Genomic DNA, 23,211 nt, shown 5'->3' on the forward strand with positions numbered 1-23,211 from the left:
CTCTGCCCTTGAGGACCTTCCTTGCTCTCCCCATAAGGAATTTTTAATGGGGAAATGGGAAAACAATGAATTTCACCTTGTCATATATGGTAGCATTTCGAGCTGCTGTTGAGATCCACACCTCTTTGAAGAATTTGTCACTCACAGGATCTAGAATCTCTACAGTTGATTCCGAAAGATAGCCAAGGACGACCCTGCCAAACAAGAAAAATGTAAGGTAACTGACTGGTGGTAAAGGCATCTTTCTCTTCTCTCTGTCTCTCTCTCTCACTCCCCCTCCCAATTAATGACATTTTTAATGCTGTTACCATTTTTAATGAGACTTAATGATGTGCCACTGTGAACTAGGAACATTATGGGTGAATGGTAAACTCAAGAGAGCTTGCTGCTAAGTTGGCAGATGCCATCATATTGGTAGGAAAGCTCAGTATTTAAGGATACTGGGGACAATACCTTGGGGAACAGGGTCAGAAATTATAATGATCTTGGTAGCATGAAATAGTTACAAGACATATGAGGAAATTCAACTTCAGTGTTGTATTCTTTGTTCAGGGACAGTTAGCAGGTTGACTGGCTATGTTGAGTAGAGTTGGAAAAGATCTAGAGATCTCTGGGTAATAATGAAAACATGCATTGAGAAGGCAGTGTTGTTGTCTTTAAAATTAGCATCATCCAGGCAGCACAGTCCATAGAACCTTGGCCCTCAAGTCAGAGAGAAGCAAGATGACTTGGTTAACCCAAAAGTGGGCTTTCAAGAATCCATTTTGCTATTAATTAATTCAACCATATGTTAATTCTTTGGATTTAGGCAGATCCCACTCACACGTCTGAAAAGAGTTGGATACTCAGATACTAGTTGGATACTCTGACTCTAAAGTCACTGTTCTTTCCACCTGAGCCACGTTAAAAGAATGAATGAAGCTGGGGACAGCTAGCTGGCTTAGTGGATTGAGAACCAGACCTGGATATGGGAGGTTCTGGGTTCAAATGTGGCCTCAGACAGTTCTTAGCTGTGTGACCCTGGGCAAGACATTTAACCCCCATTGCCTAATGATTACTTCTTCTGCCTTGGAACCAATATACAGTATTGATTCTAGGATGGAAGGAAAAAGTTTTTAAAAAGTGAATGAATGAATGCAGCAAGGAATTAGGAGACAGACACCCCAGAAGTATGGAGGAGTCCATACTACTGGGAAAAAAGTATGACAACCCCAAGTCCAATGGACAGTCCATAAGATAAGGCAAAGACAATAGACCTGATGAGAAAGATGAAAGGAAATTGCTTTGTTTGGGGCTGGTCTTAGAGTAAGAAGACTTCAGTTTAAGACCTGATTCTTTCATGTAAGAGACATGTGATCTCGGGAAAGTCACTGAACTCCCTTAGTTTGCTTCTTTAATGTGTAAAATAGGAATTATAACCTCACCATTATGATTCTGTTATTTACAGGACAAGGAGGCTTTTGATGGAAAGGGAGGACCCTGCCTTCTTCTATCTTCCTTTATTTTATCCCAGTATCAAATTTACACGTTTTCCAAAGTTACATGATTCATTTTGTTTCCCTCCTCTCTTCCTTCCCCCTTCCCAGAGCTGATAAGCAATTCCACTGGGCTATACATGTATTATCACTCAAAACCTATTTCCATATTATTCATTTTTGTAATAGGGTAATCTTTTAAAGCCCAAACCGCAAACATATACCCAAATAAACATGTGATCAATCATGTTTTCGTCTGAATTTCTGCTCCACAGTTCTTTGACTGGAGGTGGATAACATTCGTTTCATAAGTCCCTCATAATTATTCTGGATCATTATATTGTGGTTACATTTGTTCCCAAAGATCTTTTTATTTTATTTTATTTTAAACTCTTACCTTCTGCCTTGGAATAAGTACTGTGTATTGGTTTCAAGGCAGAGGAACAGTAAAGGCCAGGCAATGGGGGTTAAGTGACTTGACCAAGGTCACACAGCTAGGAAGTGCCTAAGGCCAGGCAGGAATCTAGAATCTCCCATCTCTAGGTCTGGCTCTCAATCTACTGAGCTACTTGGCTGCCCCAAGCCCAAAGGCCGTAATACAATTTATATTTTGTATGAACGAAGTATTTTGTGAATATTGGTGGTATTATGACTGTTGTGTGTTGTTTCATCATTGTCATCATTGCTGTCCTTGTCAACATCCTTGTCATTATATTTGTTGTCATCATCCTTGTGGGGAAGTTCCCATTTGTGACAAATATAATTCTGCACTCCATGTTACAGGGATGATCCCTCACCCGAAACCCTAGGATGACGGTAACACAGGAATCCAAAGGCTGAGTTCTGGATTGTCTGTTTCTCATCTCTTTCACTTAAGAAAAGGCTCTGCTATTGTTTCCCATCACGTAAGTGTTAACATTTAAAAATCAATACAGAGCATGAGAGAAAAATTTTGTTTCAGTCCTTTTTCAGCCCTTAATGAATGTTTCACATGCATGCTGATTAGCCAACAGAATGTACTATTGTCCCAGTCTACCGGGAGTCCCCTTCGGGTGGAATGTGTCTTCCTTCCTTCCTCCCTTCCTGTTTAAAATGGCCCATTTGGAAGGGGCTCTGAGGGGGTGCTTGTAATGGGAGATAGCTATGTTTGGGCCACATGGCTTATCTTGGGGAACAGTTCTCATTAAAAATTAGAAACTGAAGTTGACACAATGGAGTATCTCTGTTTGGCAATATGGCAAAAGGAAAATCTAGCCCTCGAATGACTCCTCTCTTCAAATGGGTGGAAGAGAATGTGTAGGTAACCATAGCCAAAGACATGATGTGTGTGTGAGTATTGTCATTTATAAGGAAATTGACCTGTGTGCATTCCTCGGTGGGTGGACCATGTGCCAAATGGTCCAAACTAGGAAAAAATGTTTAAAACCCGCCCAAACTAAGAGAAAACCATATTTTGAAGCAGGTGTAGGGGTGACGTAAAAGAGAAATCACCAGTGATGAGGGCAGTGATGCTGGAATGCATTTGAAGGTACTAAAGAGAAATTTTGACTTTAAGAATTAGATTTGATCAGTTTAGATGGCAGAAAGAGAGTAGAACTCCTTCCTTCTTGAATGGGACAGTTCTGAGGGCTCGAATTGTCATTTCCATTTGCACAAGGCTGATGGTTCCTTTGCTTGCCTATCTGCAGATGGACTAGTTTCCAAAATGGACCCTGAGAAGGCTCTGTGCTGGACCTGGAGTCAGGAAGATAAGTCGTATTGAGTTCCAATCTGGCATCAGATATTTGCTACCTGTGTGATCTTGGGCAAGTCATTTCATCCTGTTTGCCTTGGTTTCCTTATCTGTAAGATGAGGTAGAGAAGGAAATGGCAAACCACTTGAGTTTATTTACTGTGTGACCTTAAGCAAGTCACTTTATCCTGTTTGCCTCAGTTTCTTCATCTGTAAAATGAGCTAGAGAGGAAAACGGCAAACTATTCCAGGATCTTTGCCAAGAAAACCCCAAATGGAGTCATGAAGAGTTGGGTACGACTAAAACAACTAAACAACAACAACAATCAATAATTAACTGGCTACACTTATGTGTTGTAGCCTTTTCCCCCAAGAGCCCAGACCACTTTCACTTAGCTTCAGCACAATGAGCCTAGGACTGCAGATCTTGGGTCATAAGCAGCTTTTTCACTTGTCGTCCTCTTCTCAACCTTGATTTTCTGCATCTGAATATGACATTAGTCTATCCACAGGGCACAGAAGAGCCATATGGTTTATTTGTTTACTGATGATGGCATGATTCTAGAATCACATAGCTGAGTCAAAGGAGTCTATTTTTCATTATAAGTTCTGTTAGAGTTGGGGAAACTGAGGCATAGGGAAGTTGAGCCATTAAAATCATAAAGTCAGTAGATAAAGTCAAGATTTATTCCTATTCTAGCACTCTTTCTATTAGATTATCTTTCTTTGTGTTGAATTCCTATCTATCCTTCAGAGGTCAGTTCAAATATCACCTCTTCTAGGATGCTTTTCTTGATTACTTCCTCCTCCACTCTCAATAATCAGCAATTATCTTTCTCCAATGGACTCCATGTACCATTTTGTTTTGCAAACACTCCAACTTTCTATTGTGTTCCATGGACACTTTTTCCTCTGGCTTCCACTTCCCTATGTTTTATCTATCCTTATCAGAACATAATACTAGATGGTTCCGTGAATAGAGAGCTATGGCTGGAGATAGGAGGTCCTGGGTTCAAATTTGACCTCATATACTTCCTAGCTGTGTCACTCTGGGCAAGTCACTTAACCATAATTGCCTAGCCTTTATCGCTCTTCCGCCTTGGAACTGATACCTAGTATCACTTCTAAGACAGCAGGTAAGGGTTTAAAAAAGGATGACCTACCTGACGGCAAGGACTGACTCACTTTTGCATTTGTGTTTTAGTGCTAAGCCTAGAACCTGAGTCATAGTAAGGCCATGGATAAATGTTTTTTTGCTATTCATTTCTTTTTCATTCATTTCATCCTAAGGCAGTCATCATGCATTATAGAGATATGCCTATTTGTTATAACTCCCTACTAGGCTATAAACTTTCTGGAGGCAGTTACTTCCTTATTTAAAATTTTACCTTCTCCAGTATCTATCCTGGTGTCTACTCACAGAAGGCATCTAATGCATTTATTCAGTTGTTTCCAGTGCTTTCTGATTCTTCGTGACTCCATTTGGGATTTTCTTGGCAACGATACTGGAGTGGTTTGCCCTTTCCTCCTTCTCCAGCTCATTTTACAGATGAGGAAACTGAGGCAAATAGGATGATGTGACCTGCCCATGGTTACCCAGCTAGTAAGTGTCTGAGGCCAGATTTGAACTCAGAAAGAGAGTCTAGCTCTCTATCTCCTGTGCCACTTAGTTGCCTTGCATCTAATAAATGCTTGTTGGCTGAAATCTGTGTAGATGAATTAATGTACTCAGTTCACAACTGAAACACCTGAAAACAAATTAAAAACCAATTCAGTCCAACACCTTTTCCTTTCCCATGAAAGCAGGAATGTTGTCTATTCAGGATCACCTAATAGCTTCATTCTGATTTGGATTACCTTTGCCACATTTTGAGGAACTTGATCAAAGTCCCCCTTGAAAACATCGACCTAAATCTCAGGAAATCACACGAAGAATCTAGGCTCACGAGGAATGACATTTGGGCAGCCCTGAACTCTACCCATCCTCAGGCTCTTCCTCCAAGGAAATTACCTAAAGCATTGCAGCCGAAGTCCCCGAGCAAATCTCCCAGCCTGATACTCTTCTCCATTCATCACAGAGGGGACCGTCTCGGTGTCCTGCACGATAACAGCCATTTCGCTATCACGTTTTCCCAGCATGCTCCTGTCATTTATATTTGCAGACCCTGGGGGAAAAGAGAAACTGAAATGTTTTCTCTCAAGATTAAAACTTTCCAACTTTCACCGCTTAGAGCACCATCCTATTACAAGGCAATTATCTCATTTTTTAAGCCACAGAAGATTAGGAACCTTTTATGTAGCTTTCTTAAGGCATATGTTGATGAAAGTCAAAATCCTGTTCTGTCTCAAATACACATCATGTAGAGAAAAGAATGCCACATTTGAAGACAGAAGATCTGGGTTCAAATCCCAGTGGTTAAGTACAATATCACCTCCCAATATAGACTTGTTTCTCTGTGTCCAAATTTCCTCCTGTGGAATAACAGTATTGGATGAAATGGTTTCTAACATTCTTTTATGCTCCTTCTTTCTTCTGTGAATTGTTGCCTACTGGTACCCTCCATTCTAGTAGAATGAATCTTCCATAACAAATTACTGCTTCTCTTTGAATTCTATTATTATTATTATTAAAAAAAAAAACCTTACCTTCTGCCTTAGAATTGATACCAAGCTTTGGTTCCAAGAGGAGAGCATTAAGGACCAGGCAACTGGGTAAGTGACTTGCCCAGTCACAGTGCCAGGAAGCATCTGAGGCCATATTTAAAACCAACTCCTCATGACTCCAGACCTAGCTCTACCCACTGAGCCACCTCACTGCCCCAGCAGTGCCCATTTTAATATGTTGAAAGAGATTAGAAGATAATCGACTTATAAGTAGGTTAGTCAAAGGCAGGGGCTGAATTTAAATATTCTTTATTTACCTCTGCCCATTGGAGCACACTGCCTACATCTCCTAACTAACTCATTAACTACCAGTTGTCAGAGAATGTGTCACAGAATCACAGTTGGAAGGGCCTGACCACAAAGGTCAACTCAAGCTGACCAGGAATCCCATCTCCAACATCCCCAACATGAGCCGTCCAGAGGGGGAAGACTCGCTACTTCTTGGCATAGTCTTTGAGTTAGCTCTAACAGTTAGGGAATTCTTTCTGACATCAATCCCAAGTTAGTCTCTTTATACCTTCCACCTGCCAGTCTGGTTCTGCCTTCTGAGGCCAAGCAGAAGAAATCTAATGACTCTTTTTCTCATTTTAGCCCTTCAGATACTTGAAGGCTACTATAATGTCCTTCCAAGCCCCTGGAATTAAAAAAAAAAAACACCTTTACTTTATGTCACAGAATCAATACTAAATATCAGTTCTAAGGCAGAAGAGCAATAAGGGTTAGATAACAGGGGATAAGTGATTTGTCCAGGGTCACATGGCAAGCTAGGAAGTGTCTGATGTCACATTTGAACTCAGGACCTCCAAGTCTGGCTCTCTATTCACTGAACCATCTAGCTGCTCCCAAGTTAGAAATTTCTTTGTTTCATTAATGTGTCATAAAAACAGTCTCTGCTTAGCTCCCTGCAAGGTTCAACTCAAGTGAATATTCCAAAAGACCCATCTCTTGATTCCCTTAGTTATCGATACCCATCTTCTTGAAACTGATCTGTATTTGCTTATTTACATACATGTGGAATTTCTAACCGCCCCCCCCCAATGTTCCTTGAAGATAGAAATTTAAAAAACATTTAACAGTGCCTGGCACACAGTAGACATTTAATGACAGTAAATGAATGAAAAACTATTTCACCTTTCCTCTAGAGGGAGCATGGTGCTATGAACATAGAATAATAATTGATTCAGAGCTTGAATGAACATTAGAGGTTATCTAAGTCAATACCCTTGGAATTTTACAGTTGGAAAAACTGAGAATGAGGAGAATTAAGTGATCTGCACAGACAGACAGACTCACATAGATACCAAGTGGCAAAGGAGGGATGGGAACCCAGGACTTCAGACTCTAAGGAAAGTGTTCTTTCTTCTAGATTACAAGCACTGACTAATTAGAAAAACCTGGATCCTAATATTGGTCTGCCGCATACCAGTTTTGTGACTGGGGAAATGGCTTCAATCCCAGGGACTCAGTTTCTTTATCTCTTAGATGAGGGCACTGAGCAGCATGATTTGAGATCCTTTCTAGCCAACACTCTTTTTATGTCTGATGCTTTTTATATTTGATATCCTCTTTTTAAAGGGAGAAGGATTGGACCTTTGATTTCATTGGAAGAGAGAATCCCAGATGAGGAAAGTCCCTCTATCAATGTAGGTCAGGATCTTCCCGACAACTTGTAGTCTTAAAAAGCTGCATAGAACACCAACAAGTTAAATAATTTGCTGAGGGTCCCGTAGTTATAAACTGTCAGAGGCAGAACTTGAACCCATGTCCTCCAGGCTTTTAAATTGGCTTGGGTTCTTCATCTATTACACTATGCTGCCTCTCTTCATGTGTGCACAAACAGGGACATATGCATGAGTGTGTGTGTGTGTGACAGAGATACAGAGACAGAGAAATGGACAGAGAGAAAAAATAGACAGATGGACAATAGGGAGGGATCTGTATATTTTAAACAAAAACAGAACCAAAATGAGTTGACTAGAGACTCAGAATTACAGAGGGAATAAAAAGAGAGGTTAGTGAGCCCATCACCTAACAGCAGCCTTTTTGGAAGCAATCAGAAAAATTAAAAGAGACCTGAAAAGGGTTTTCTTTGGGAAGAGCAATATGGGCTGCTTCTCAAAGCATCCTGCCACACAATCCCCTTTCTGTTGTTATTTTTGACCACTGCAATAGCCAAAGACTTTCCTGTTTGAAGAGCTCTTGATGGGTGCCTGAGAAAGGAAAGTAATTTCCTTTATCCACTGGGCTTTCTCCCCACAGGCACACCTGCTTCATCCAAAGCATTCTCTCTCAGATCAAGTGGTCATCAGGCGATGGTATTTAGATCCAACCAGCACTTGGAAAGGTTTGGAACAAATGGAACCTCTTGTATTCTTGAATTCATCCTAGCAATGGTGGCATACCTGGGGTTGCAATGCACATCATGTTTCCAGGAGATACTGTGGGCCAAGAGCTCCCGGTGGGTTTTTAAGCAAAAGGCTTTGGGACACAAAAGGCAAAAAAAATTCCATTGCTCCAAGCATGCCTTGGATCACCCAATGAGGGCCCAAGGGAGACGCAGAATTAGCAGTACGCCATTGTTTTCTGCCACCCCTTTGCCCCTCCTCCTGGGTTAGCTGGATGTATGAGTCAGTCTGAGCTTGGGGTTCAATTAAATGGTGTAAGAGGTGACTACAGGAGAGACTTCCAGTTCTGGAGTAAAGCAAAGACTACTAGAAATAAATCCCAAAGTGGATGTCACTCAACAACCCTTTGGGCTTTAATGGATGCAGCCCCAACAGGCTGTGAGTCAACAGCCTGTCAGCCATGTGTCACCCTAAAACCCAGATTTCTTATTACCGGGGATGTGGCAGGCTCCATCAATAAAGCAATAAGGAAGGCATGGTGACAGCTGGGGTCACTAAGCCAGGTTCCTCTGTGACTGAAGGACCTGTGAGGAAGACAAACTCTCCTACCCCAAAGCAGATAGCTGGGTAGCACAGTGGATAGCCATGATCAGGAAAACTCATCTTCCTGAGTTCAAATTTGGCCTCAGACACTTACTAGCTGTGTGACACTGGGGAAATTGCTTAACTATGCCTCAGTTTCTTCATCTGTGAAATAAACTGAAGAAGGAAATGGTGAACCACTCCAGTCTCTTTGCCATGAAATACCAAAATGGTGTCATGAAGAATCAGACATGACTTGAATCGAAAGAACAATGACAACAAGGAGAGCTGTATAGAGAAATGATGGCTGTAATGAGGCTGTACTAGGAAGAGCACAGCCTCTGAAGTGAGAGGACCTGGGTTCAAATCTTTCTTCCAACATTTTACCAATGGTGTGACTTTGGAAAGGTGAGTGGGACCCAGTGAATTCACCTGTTAATTGAGAGGAATGAACGAGATGGCCCGTGAGGTAGTTTCCTGTTCTAAATGTATGACCTTTAGTGATGACTTTTGACATATCCTTGGACAGTACTGTGATCAAGCACTTATTAAGCATGTCCCTGTGTCCTGGGCAGCGTGAACACCTCAGAAGGAGGCTAGGGAGCAGGGAGAACCTGTGGCATAAGGGACACAGCATCTTATTTCTGGGCAAAGAGTTGAAGGAGCCAAGAGAAACTAATGTCTGGTGAATGCAAATTCAAGCAAAAACAAACAAACAAAACTCAAAGCAGAAATATGTGACCACAGCTAATGGTTTAGCCCATCTGTTATCCTCTAAACACCCTACTTTTGTTTCTCAGTAACCTCATCTTTTTGTTTTAGAGAACATGCTCTTTGTCCGATTTTAGGCATTTGTCATATGACTATTTTTTAAAAAGAATCTTTACCTTCCATCTTAGAATCAATACTGTGTATTGGTTCTGAAGTAGAAGAGTAAAGGGCTAGGCAAGGGGGGTGAAGTGACTTACTCAGGGTCACACAGCTAATCACGTGTCTATTGATAGCTTTGATTGCTTCCTCTGAAAATTGCCTGTTCATATCCCTTGCCCAATTATCAACTGGGAAATGGCTCTTATTCTTGTAGATTTGGCTCAGCTCCCTATTCTTTCTCTACTTCTCCTCCAACATTTGTTTCAGAGCTTAATTCTAAGTGTTCACATTAGTCTGCCACATACTAAGTGGAAAGATAGATAGCATGGGAAGAACTGGATGAGGAAGCCAGAAGGACCCAGAATCCAATCTTGCCTCAGAAATTTACTAGTTGAGTAGCCCCGGGCAAGTGACTCAAATCACCTGCGCCTTGGTTTCCCCACCTTCAAAATGGAGGCAGGGGTTGGATACAAAGGCCTCTAAGGTTCCTTCAAGAACTAAATCTAGGATTAGATCTTCTCAGCCTTTCATTTCAACATTTTCCTCCTGATGTGTTAAATAATAAATGACATTTTAAAAATATTAAAAATAAAATGATACAAAATAAAAATGTTGTAATAAATACTCAGAAATGAACTTGTATGCTTTAGGAACTGAAATCTATTTTCTATGGTTTAGTATCTACTGAAAATACAACCTAGAGTTAGTGGAAATAGCAACGGATTTAGAGTTAAATAATTTGGTTTGCCTCAATTTCCTCATCTCTAAAATGAACTGGAGAAGGCGATGGCAAACCACTCTGGTATCTTTGCCAAGAAAATCCCAGGCTTGATCAATGATACATGTAAAAACCAATGGAACTGCATGTCGGCTACAGGGGTCGGGGGAAGAGGGGAGGGAAAGAACATGAATCATGTAACTATGGAAAAATATTCTAAATTAATTAATTAAATAAAAAAATTCAACTAAAATTAATAAAAGGAAATAAAAGGAAAAAAAAGAAAATCCCAAATGGAATTATGAAGAATTGGACACAACTTAAGTGACTGAACAACAAAAGACCAAGTTTCAAATCTCAACTCTGCTCCTTACTGTCTATGTTACCTTGGGGAAGTCATTTCCTTTCTTCTGGGCTTCAATTTCCTCAAAATCTAGAAAATTGGTGGACTTGCTGGATTAGGGTTCTTTATCTGTTTTTGTGTGTGTGTCAGGAACCCCTATAGCAATTTGGTAAAACATGGGCTCCTCAAAATCATGTATTTAAATAATTGAAAGAAATACTACTTTTCAACTGGAGGCTTTTGGTGAAAATAAATATGTATTTTTTTTTCTCCATCTAAGTTGACATTCTTAAATCTATTGATGCTGCAGGGGTCCATAGGCTCCAAGGTAAGATCCCAGGGAGTTGGTGGCCTCCCAGGTCTTTGTTAAGCTTTTAATCCGATGATCTACAGTCAGTGGTTTTTCAAAATATATTTTGTCAAATTTGATGGAAGATTGCTTGGGACGTAACCGCAGGCCAACCTTTCTCTCCCTGAATATTAGAATTAGTGAAAATTTCAAAGTCAGAATCATGTTAGCTTTCCAAAACAGAATGAAGTTAATTCAGTTTTCAGATTTGCTCCAGTGTTTCCAAGAAAAGCAACTTTGTGTTTTCCTGGGAGAAGGCACTAACGGCACCATGTTTACTTTTCTCTTCTCTGCTCTTGGCCAACCATGGCGCAGCCCTCCACCGTGTCAGGAGGGAATGCAGCAGGTACCTGGCAGGCTCCTGACTCTCAGTGACTGTATAACCTTGAACACATCACAATCTCCTCATGCTTCAGTTTGCCCCTATGGAACATGCGTTTGTGAATTCAAAAGGAAATAATGAACTCACAAGCATGGGATCATTAGTTATCACCACTGTATCACCACAGTATGACCTAATATTATAATGCAGACTTCGAGGAAGAGAGGAGGGCTCCATAAGAAGCAAACCTATTGAAGCAGGCAATTTCTGACATGGAAGGGAACTTCAGTGGCCACCATCTCATCCAACCCACCTTGGAGAAAGAATCCCTACTTCAACATATCCAAGGAGTGGTCAAGAAGCTTCTCCTCCTCCTCCTCTTTTTTACACCATTACCTTCTGTTTTAGTATCATTTTGAAGACAGAAGAGCAGCAAAGGCTAGAGTTGGGGTTAAGTGACTTGCCTAGGGTCACACAGCTAGGCAGTGTCTGAGACCAGATTTGAACCCAGGTCCTCTTAAATGCAAGCCTTTACTACCTAGGTGCCCTATTCAGTGTCTTCTTGATAATTTCCAGTTAGGGTAATAATACCACCTCTCAAGGAAGACCATGTTACTTTTGCTCTACTCAAATTGTTAGGAAGTTTTAAAAAAAGTGACATCAAACTTGTATTTGCCTTTTTGAATGGTCCAGTGAGTGGAGGACTGAATTTCATTCCAAGACACTCACTAGCTGTATGGCCCTGGACAAGATTCTCAATTCACTGGGACTTAGTTTCCTCATCTGTAAAATAGTGGTTTGAACACTATGCTCTTCTCCATCCTTAAACCTATGATTCCACCCATCGGTCAGAGTTCAGCCCTCTGGAACCAATCAGAGTAAATCTAATCTCTCTTCTACATAAGACACCTTTAGACTTTTGAGGAAAACTATGGTGTTTTCTCTGTTCTAGAATGAACATCCTCAGTCCTTCCAAATGATCCTCATAAGGCATGAAATAGAGATTTTCTTCTGGAGCTTCTCTACCTTTCTATGCCATTCCTAAAATATAGAGCATTGGTTACTCCAAGGCAGGGTGGTAGAGTGGCGTGGTTGATGGATCTGAAGGCAGAGATTCCAGATTCAATCCCTTCCTCTTCTATTTGCTGACCATGTGATCTTGAACAAAACACAACCTCTATGTTGACTCATTTTTCAGTCATGTTTGAGTCTTCATGACCTCATTTGGGGTTTTCTTGGCCCAGCTACTAGAGTATTTTGCCATTTCTTTCTCCAGCTCATTTTTAGAGATTAGGAAACTGAGGCAAACAGGGTTAAGTGACTTGCCCAGGGTCACATGACTAAGTGTTAGAGATCAGGTTTGGACTCAGGAAGATGAGTTTTTCTTGATTCCAGAACAGGCACTCTATTTATTGCACCACCTAGCTGCCAATGGCTTGGTAGACAAGAGTATAAAATGAGAGAGTTAGATCAGATACCTTTAAGTTCCTTTCCATTTCTAAATTTGTGATCCAATGACCTCCTTATTCTCAATGCAATGCTTAGAGGCATCTCTCCAATAGATTGTAAGGTCAACGAGGGCTGAGAAATTCTCACTTTTCTCCTTGTATTCCCAGTGAATAACACACATAATCATGACTAATAAAGCTTGATGAATAGAGAATAAAAAGTATTTATATAGCATTTTAAAGATTGAAAAGCATTTTACAAATACTATCTCATGCTCACAATAATCCTGGGAGGGAGGTGCTATTGTTACCCCCATTTTTTTTTAAAACCCTTACCTTCCTTCTTGGAGTCAATACTGTGTATTGGCTCCAAGGCAGAAGAGTGGTAAGGGCTAGGCAATGGGGGTCAAGTGACTTGCCCAGGGTCACACAGCTGGGAAGTGTCTGAGGCCAGATTTGAACCTAGGACCTCCCATCTCTAGGGCTAACTCTCAATCCCTGAGCTATCCAGCTTCCCCCTGTTACCCCCATTTTAAAGATAAGGAAAATCAGGTAGATGGAGGTTAGTTAAGTGACTTGCCCAGAGTCACACAGCTAGTAAGTGCCTAAGGCACTTGAGCTCAGGTCTTCCTTACTCTGGGTCCAATGTTCTATCTATTGTATCACTGACTAGCCTCACTAGGTAAGTGAACAAATAAATGAATGTTGCATCTGACTACTTGGAACTTAAAAAAGACAACACAGCTTAAAATCTATAGTTTGGTTATGGACTAAACTGCCTTGGTATACCAACTTACCCACAAACAAATTGCACATGTATTGTCTCACTTGATTATTGTTCAGATAGGGATTAGGCTACATGAAGTCCCTTCCAAATCTGACATTCTGTGATTCTCTTATAAAAGAGACAAGGACTCCAGAATCTAAGATACCCCATTAACAAAGAACCCTAATTGGGTTCCAAAAGTCCACTGGTAAAGCCATTGTTTGGGACTGAAACTATGCTTTACCATTAAATTCCTGGTTAGTTTTCATGGCCAGTCCATGAAAGTCAATGTAATCAATCCTGTACCAGAAGACAGAACTAACTAGGAATGGATGGTAGGTGATAGGGTAGCAAGAAGCTTTGGATCCTGTGAATTTGGGTTTAAATACTGGCTCTAGTATTTACTACCTGGATGATCTTTGGCACGCTGCTTAATCTCTTGGGGCCCCAGTTCTTCATCCATAAAACAAAGGAAGTCAGGTAACCTCTAACACATCCCCTCTGGTTCTAAAGCTAGAATCTTCTGGTCCTGTTTATCATTTCCTCTTTAGCACAACACTCTAAAGATGGTTTTTATGGGACTATACTACAGTACCACTCCCTCTCAGCCCTTGCAAGTCAATGGAAGAATTACATCACAGGGGAGATGTATCTTCCCCACAGGGTAGAAGGCACATAATGCATATTCATTGAGTTCCAGGGAATGTGAAGAAATGTGGTGCCACAAATTTTCAGTGAAGTTGACAAATGCCAAACCATTAGGAGGTGCTGGGTTGGATTAGGTCTGCTTGAAATTAAAATAAGATATTGACGTGCAGAAATGCCATCCAAATGTTAACTGGGTTTCTTTGTTAATGGGGTATATTAGATTCTAGAGGCCTCATCTATTTTATAGGAGAATCACGGAATATCAGAGTTGGAAGGGACCTCATGTAGCCCAACCCCTATATGAACAATAATTAAGTGAGATAATGCATATGCAATGTGTCCAGTCATTTTCAGTCATGTTCAACTCTTCATGACCCTGTTTAGGGTTTTCTTGGAATAGATATTGGAGACCTTTGCCATTTCTTTCTCCAGCTCATTTTATAGAGGACAAAACTGAAGCAAAAAGGGTTAAGTGACTCACCCAGGGTCACACAGATAAGATATCAAACTGGTTTGTCATTTACTCCTCCAGTTCATTTTATAGAGGACAAAACTAAAGCAAAAAGGGTTAAGTGACTTGCCCAGGGTCACACAGATAAAATATTAGACTGGTTTTCCATTTCCTCCTCCAGTTCATTTTATAGAGGACAAAACTGAAGCCAACAGGGTTAAGTGACTTGCCCAGGGTCACACAGATATCAGACTGGTTTGCCATTTCCTCCTCTAGTTCATTTTATAGATAAGGAAACTGAAGCAAATAGGGTTAAGTGACCTGCCCAGGGTCATCTAGCTAGTAAGTGTCTGAGGCAGAATTTGAACCTAGGAAAATGACTTTTCCTGATTCCAGGCCTGGAACTTTATCCATTATACCACTTAGGTGCCCTGATACATATGGAAAGTACTGAGTAAATCTCAAGGGGCTATACAGATATGAACATATCCAACAAGTGATCATCTTATCTCTCTGCCTGAAGACCTCCAGAGAGGAAGATGGACCACTATCTCCCATTCCCCCTTGGACTACTTGGACTACTACGCTTTGGTACTACTATTACCCTCCTTGGATAGCTACCCATCCCCTTCTTGGACAGCTACCTTGGTCTGGAAGATTTTCCTAATATCCAACCAAACTTTACAACTTCCACCTAATAAGACAAGGATTTATTTGGTTCACATAACACAGTTAATGGTGCACTGTCCTAAGGGAAATGCACAGGATTTGTGGTTGGAGAGATGCCTAGACTAACAGGTAATTGAAAGAGATAACTGGTGAAAGAAAACAAATTCTTTGTTTTGGGTTTGGAGGGTCTGGATTTGAATCCTGGTAAGACTAATTGCAACCTGTGTGACCTTGTTCTGGGCACTACATTTCTGTAATAACTGACATGTCTATAGCACTTAAGATTGACAAAGTGGTTTATATAGATGTTCACTATCCTTTTTGATCTTTACAATTACTCTGTGATATAGGTGCTACTGTTATTTCTATCTTACAAATGGAGAAACTGAGGTTTGGTGATCACACAGCAGAATGGTTAGAGACTTGGCCCTAGAATAGGAAGATCTAGATTTGAATCTGGATCCAGACACTAATAAGCAAAATCAACAGGGGATATCTGATGAACTTTTCTAATGTTCAGTTTCCTCATCTGTAAAATGGGGATGACAAAAGCATCTCTTTCCTGGGGTTGCTGTGTTCAGATGGGAGCACTTTTAACATCAACTATTATGAATATCGGTTTTTCAATTTGAATTTAAAAGTAAGCAAGAAAACTTTGACTAAATTGTTCTTATCCATTGATCAAAAGATCCTTCCTGAAGCATTTATCCCAAGGGAGCTAATGAACCCAAGAAATGACCCATCAGTACCAAGATGTTCAAGATGACATTATTTGCAATAGCAAAAAGTCTAAAATAAACTCTACCTAACAACCGTTGTCTATACAAACAGTGGTATATGGATGGGAACAAATATTCCTTTGCCAAATGGAATAATGGCTAGCATTAGTAAAGCTCGTTATATGGGCAGCTGGGTAGCATGAGAGCCAGACCTAGGGATGGGAGGTCCTGGGTTCAAATATGACCTCAGACACTTCCTAGCTGTGTGTCCCTGGGCAAGTCAGTTGATCTCCATTGCTTAGATAATACCACTCTTCTACCTTGGAACCAATACATAGTCTTGATTCTAAGATGGAAGGCAAGAGTTTAAAATAGATAGATGGATGGATAAATAAATACATAAATAAATAATGCTCTGTATTATCATTATTATGTTATCATTGCATTTTTCAAGCCTCTTTCCTCATTCCTTTGTTCCTGACAATCTTAGGATTTCCTACCCAAAAGCAGCTTCTAAAATCAAGATGGCTGAGATTGAGAAAGTGGGTCTCATTTTCTCTAATAAATAGAAACTAGTCACGGTCAAAAACGTCCAGGCATCCTTGAGTCCACCATTGGGATGAAGAGAGAAGGTCATCTTAATTAGGCTTAATGTACCTTCGTCATCTAGACATTGGAATCCTATTACCAAGGAGGGCCTACAAAATTAAGCCCACCTTTTCATTTTAATTTGGGAGCCACCAATTAGAGATGTCTTGGGGAAAACAGAATGAGCTTCCAAAACTGTATTTAATGACTCAAGATGCTGACGGAATTTGTCTTTGCTCCCTAAGAGGGATCACTGACCAATCAATTCAGGTTATGGCTAGCCTGATGGATAAATTGATCTTTTTACCCAGAAGCCCAGTTTTTAATGGCCATACTTCCTTCTTTCTCTTGGGAAGTGATAAGCAGACTTTTTAGGGAATGTATTAGTAGAATGTGTTAGATCATGCAGGACCATGTGTAGGAGAACACATGTTGTGTCAAAACAAAACACAGCAAGAAATCGAAGGAGAAATGGTAGGTTTGAACTTGATCATCCCTAAAGTCTGTTCTAGCTCCAGACTCTCTGCTCTGTTCCTGGGCGCTTCCCTTGGGAGAAAGGACAAAGAGATTTGGGGAAGGGGGCCTTCAAGTCTTATGACTTCATCTGGAGTTGCTCCAACTCTATCTTGCATCTCGCGGCTGTGTTACAGGATTTAGCTCTGGGTGACCTTGATTTCTTTCAGAGAAGGTCCTTGAAGACTTCCCCAGGCTGGACAACTTTTGAAGATGCCTCTTCATTCCCTGTCGAAATCGGACTTCTCTGTAGCTATGCGAAGAGAGCATCTGAAAATGCTGCTCTGCGTCCCTTCCTTGCAAAGCTGCCCAGTGGATGGAGCACAGCCCTCCAACAGGGGCCACTTACTCAGAGCCAGCCCTTCTATGAAGAGGAAAAAGAACAAACCACCACCAGGCTTTTTCAGAGAAAGGAAATCATTTCTATGAGTCATGCTGTTTGTGGGGAGGAAGGCAAGCAAAGGAAGTACCGGTAAATAGCGTCCTGTTGAGACTCCCAGAACCAGATTTTCTTGGTCATGAATGAAGGGTTGTTTGGAAAAACTTATCAATTCTGACTAATGCACATGCAATTTGGCCTTTGGGGGGGTGGGGGTTCAGGGACCAAGTTTTTTAGAAATGCTCCTCCGCTCATCGCTTTTAATTTGCTTCCATGCTTGGAATCTATTTTCTATTTGGATATTACACAGAATCCAGCAAACAAAGACAAAATGACCTTTACATGACAAATGTCAAGAATTGTCATTTTAGGACCGAGGTAGAGCTGGATGGAATAAGAGGCTTTGCTCTTGGCCAATTTTTTTTTTCTTTTCAGTTTTGCCAGCAGTAACTGTTTGCCAAGTTTAATCTAAAAATAAACCTGGGGCTCAGGCTTTTGACTAGTTAGCAAAGAGTGTCCTTGAGGGAAGTGAGAAAGAAGTTTCTTGTATGGCCAGAGAGTAGGCTACATGACGCCCCTGGAGCTCTACTCTTGTTTTTGAAAAGCATCTATTAAATACCTACTATGTGCCAGGCATAATATATATATATATATATATTATTATTATTATTATTATTATTATTATGAGTTCAAATCCAGCATCATATATTTATTAGCTGGGTGACCCTGGGAAAGTTACTTAACCTCCATGCCTCAGTTTCCACATCTATAAAATAGGGGTAACAACAGCACCTATATCCCAAGGTTGCATCTATTAAATAACTACTATGTGCCAGGCATAATATATATTATTATGAGTTCAAATCCAGCCTCATATACTTACTAGCTGGGTGACCCTAGGAAAGTTACTTAACCTCCCTGCCTCAGTTTCCACATCTTTAAAATAGGGGTAATAACAGCACCTATATCCCAAGGTTGCTGTGAGAATCAAATGAGACCTTAGCATCGCTCCTGGCACATAGTAAGCTCTCTGCAAATGTCAGCTCTCCTCCTCCTCCTTCTGATGCTATGTCCTGATGTATTTGTGAGGTGAGAGAATATCTGGGTTGTTCAGTAACTCTCTGGATTGGCTGAGGGACTAACTCACATCTTTTGGGGCTTAAATAAAACTGCTGAGATAGTTGGAATCAGAGTTGAGTGTCTAAGAGAGGAATGAACTTTATGGCTAAACCCTTGAGAAAAAACTGATTGGAGAAGAAGCCTTGGTATTGATCTCTTCCTCACAACGCCACCAACGCCACCTTGACTGGAAGGGACTCGTGAATTTCAGAGGGTACAGAAGCTTTGGATTTTTCCCTTGATGTCTTAGAAGCAATCTCCAGAATAGCTGATGAGTGCCTATATTGGGGGGCCAAGGACAGATTGAGTGAGAAGAGGAAGGCTCCATAAAGAAACCCAGCAGAAAATCTGCACAACCTCAAGGGGAGTTCCATGTATTTTAGAACATTACATTTCTTTATGTCTTTCAAATCTAGCTAAGAAACTTGAGTTAAACTTAAAAGAGACAGGTATAATTTGCCATAAGAAGACACACTGTAACCACAAAGGGAATCAAAACAAACAAACAAACAAAAATTGGGAAACTAGTAATAGTTCCTTCTTCCTTCCCGTACTTTCATTGAGAATTTTCAAGTATTGGCAGAATATAGCAAATATGACAAAAAAAAATCAGAATTCAGATGATATAAATTTCCTTACAGAAAAGAATATGGACAGCAAACATCAAGTTGGGTATGATCTAGTGTAAAAATGGAGATTTGAAATCCAGACTTCAATTCCCAGAAGTCCTTGGTACTTCCCAGAATTCCCTATAATCTCACCTGAGTCTCCACCTGGGCGAGATCCCAATTTAGTATTTAACAGGCTCTCTGCCTCCCAAGAGCCTCTTTCTCTACTTGGACATTGCAACATGTAGTAAGTAGGTTGTGAATGGGCTAATCAGCCCTAGGCACATGGTTCATTATTTTGTATCCTTGATTTCTAATAATCTTTAATTAACCTCATAAAATATAATACTTTTATTACTAGAGACTAAATTTAATTTTTACACTAGAATGGGGTAACCAACTGGCAAATCCCAACATCAGTCAATGATAAATGCCATCTGGATTTCATTATTTTCTTTATTAGCCTAGTCTGTCATTACGATTCTTACCAGGAAAAATTTGATCCTATAAAACCATTTAGACATGATCCCCTAGCCAGCATTGGTGAAGACGTGGCACAAATGCAGAGCTGGCACTTGGGGAGCTGCTCCATTCCCCCTCTTCCCAGTGCCCAAGGACATTTTTGCATGTCCCACCCCTCTGTCCAGCCGCCTAAAGCAAGCACTTTCTCCCTCAACTCTTTCCAGTAATCTGGGGGCACACAGACAGCTTGAATTTGTCCTCTGGGCACTCAGACTTGGGAAAGGTTTGCCAATGAGGCAGGTTATCCTATACTTCCAATTAGAGAGGTCTGCATCATAAAACTAACATAAAACTAAAGCTATTTTTGGTCAGATCCAGAAGATGGAACCTGGAGCAAAGTGGTAAACAAATACCTCTCTGTTTTGACTAGTAGGCAACTGTTTCTGGGCTTGCTAATTTGGTATTAACATATGTAAATCACTGTTATTTCCTTGCTTATTATACCATATGCTTCTTTAACACTTCTTGGGACCTAGCCAACTGCATTCTTTGGAATTTTCAGACAATCACTAAATTTGAGAAGTGGAAAAAAGTCTTGGAGGCCATCTTGTCAATAATAAATAAAAGAACCCCTAGTTTAACACACACAATAAAGAGACCAAACCATCCTGAGATTTAGAGAAGGAAAAGCCTTTAGCTCTCCTTAACTCTCCCTCATTTTGTAAAATGAGGAAACCAAAGCGTAGGGAGGTAAAAGGATGTTTCCAAATTCAAATAGGCAGCAAACATAAGCAAACCCCCCAGAATTGTCAAGTAACAAGGTATTGCCTTAGGTTGTGATCTGCATGGGCAGGAGTTCCCACCCAAATGTAGTGTCTGCCAGTGGAAGAATTACAATTATTCCAGAATCCACCAACAGGAATGACCCAGATCTCATTTTACTCACCAATAATGACTGTGTTATCATCTGCTATGAGCAACTTGCTATGGACGTAGATAAGCTCTGTGACAAGGTTTCCTTCCAATTCAGAATGTGTTCGAAGTCCACAGAATGAGATATAATTTATCCACTGATTGCCAACTACAGATCAAAGATGATATCATAAAAATGCTTAGTGACATGAGAGGTTTCATTTATTCAAAGTAATGCATCGACATAACCCTCCCCTACTGAACCCAAACAATAATGTTGGTGATAGATCACAACCCAATCCCACCATTTTGGAAGTTGGCTCTCTCTTCCCCTAAATGCTTCCCTAGAACCGAGCTCTCCTTTTCTTAGTGAAGGATAGGAAGTCCCAGTAATCAAAAATGGGTTGATGGGAGAGACTGTTGGCAGATAACGATCTGTTCCCCTGATTTAATTACTGGAGAAGAAGTGCATTTTTCTAGTTCAATGGAATCTCAAAACCACAGAATTACAGAGTTGGAAGACATCTCAGAGGCCATCCAGATCCACTCATAACTGAACAATAATCCCCTCCACAGTACACCTACCAAGGGATCATTCTGTTTAGAGACGTCCAGTGAGGACTCCATAGACAGCCCATTCCACTCAGGGATCATTATTCAGAAGTTTTTCCTGAAATCACATCTAACTGGGCTTTTCTGTCACTTTCACCCAGAGCTTGAATTCTGCCCTCCAGGGCTACGCAGAACACAGGGGAATCCTAAGGAACCTAGAGCCTGAAGAAACTTTGGAGCTTCTCCATTCCTACTGAAGAGCCAAGCGGGGTTAAATGACTTGCCCAGAGTTGCATAGAAGTTCTTTGACTCAAATCATTAATTTTGACTGTATCATGCTGCCTCCTCTACATGTTTGTGCTACTGGACTGATTAGTTTTTTTAATATGAATCTTTTCCTCTCTAGGAGTCTGTTTCCTTCTTGTGCTGAAATCAAGGGATATTATTAACCTGGGACACATGAACTCGGTTTAAAATTTTTTTTTGTGACTGAATGTAAATAAATATATTAGATTTCTTTTGGTATCTTTGTGTATATTGTTATATGCACATTAGAATAATTTATTGAGGTTGGGTCTTTGGGAGCCTGTTGAAGCGGGTTCATGACACCAGAAAAAGTGAAGAATTCCCAATGACGTGTAAGGAAAATTAGAAAATGAAGAATATTGTTTATAAAGTATGGTGGTCCAGTAGATAGGGTGCTACATCTTGAATCAGGAAGTTAAGTTCAAATCCAGCCTCAGAAATTCATTGTGTGACCCTTGGCAAGTCACTTAACCTCTGATGGCCTCAGTTTCCCCAGTTGTAAAATGGGGATAATAAAAGGAACAACCTTACAGGGCTATTATCAGACTCAAATGAGATAATATTTGTAAAGTGTTTGGCACAGGATGGGTATTTAATAAATATTATGTATTATGAGTATGAATTCCTTGAAATAGTTGCATGATTTAAAATTTTCACTGTGTAATTCCATTAGGTTAGAACCCCAAACCATATTTAAATAATTACAGCTCTGAATAGTGAACATTCAACTATATTCCACCACTTCAAAGGGATCACAATTTATACTTGTGGGATCTAGCCTAACTGATTCAAGAGTACTCATATGAAGAGGTAACAGTGACAGTAGCTTCTAGTAAAATGTGAGAGGCAGCTGGGTGTCTCAGTGGATAGAACACCAGGCCTGGTGTCAGGAGGACCTACGTTCAAATCTAGCCTCTGGACAAGTCACTTAACACCTTATTGCCTGGCCCTCATTTCTCTTCTGAGTTGGAACCAATAATCAGTATTGATTCTAAGACAGAAGGTAAGGGTTTAAAAAAAAAGTTGTTGGTTTTCTCCATTTCCACCATCCTTCCTTCTGCCATTTTGGTGACCATGAATGTCCTAACAGCAGGAAGCAGTGAGCAGAGCACTGGACTGATGTGGAATCAGACCTGCTGGACCTGTTACTTGCTCCCTTTTTAATCATGGCCACATAACTTCTTCTATCCGGCTCTCAGCTTCTTCCACTAGAGAAACAAGGAGATTGGGATTGATGCTCTTCAAGGTCTCTTTCCTATTTCTAAATAGAAGCTACCATTTGCTATGAGCCTATCACGGCTCCCCTTGCCTTGTGGACAAAAAGAATTGAAGGTGAATAAGAAACAAGTCACTTACTCTCAGCTTTTAATTGTCCAATGATGGAGTTTTCTCCTCTGCACATGGTTCTGGAAATATTGAAGGCACAAGAATGAGCATAAGCACGTCAAAGTCACCCAATGCCATTTTGGTGGTGAGGGTAGAAACGAATTCTCAATCACCTCAAAGACCAACAGGAGCCTGTTACAAACATTTCGGGGCCTTAAAGATAACAAGTTTCACTTGTGAATCATTAAATGAGAACGTTCAAACACGTCAATGATATTACTCGTGGTAAACGTTGTTTCTTTGGAGCGAGTCCATGGGAAAGCTATGAAACTGGTGTCCGAATTT

At 40.5% G+C, this 23,211-nt stretch overlaps 1 protein-coding gene across 4 annotated transcripts in view; it reads right to left on the reverse strand.

Moving 5' to 3' along the window:
• Positions 1-23,211, reverse strand: part of PLD1 (phospholipase D1) — a 272,434-nt gene that overhangs the window by 10,521 nt on the left and 238,702 nt on the right. For all 4 annotated transcript variants that reach the window (XM_056807220.1, XM_056807222.1, XM_056807221.1 and 1 more), the window contains 4 exons: positions 22,897-22,946; positions 20,717-20,851; positions 5,219-5,372; positions 77-194 (listed from right to left, as the gene is read on the reverse strand). In XM_056807220.1, coding sequence (XP_056663198.1) covers positions 77-194; positions 5,219-5,372; positions 20,717-20,851; positions 22,897-22,946 — 457 coding nt within the window. The remainder of the gene's footprint in view (positions 1-76; positions 195-5,218; positions 5,373-20,716; positions 20,852-22,896; positions 22,947-23,211) is intronic.

This window comes from Monodelphis domestica, chromosome 8 (genome assembly GCF_027887165.1).
Source record: "Monodelphis domestica isolate mMonDom1 chromosome 8, mMonDom1.pri, whole genome shotgun sequence".
In the NCBI taxonomy this organism is placed as follows: Eukaryota; Metazoa; Chordata; class Mammalia; order Didelphimorphia; family Didelphidae; genus Monodelphis; species Monodelphis domestica.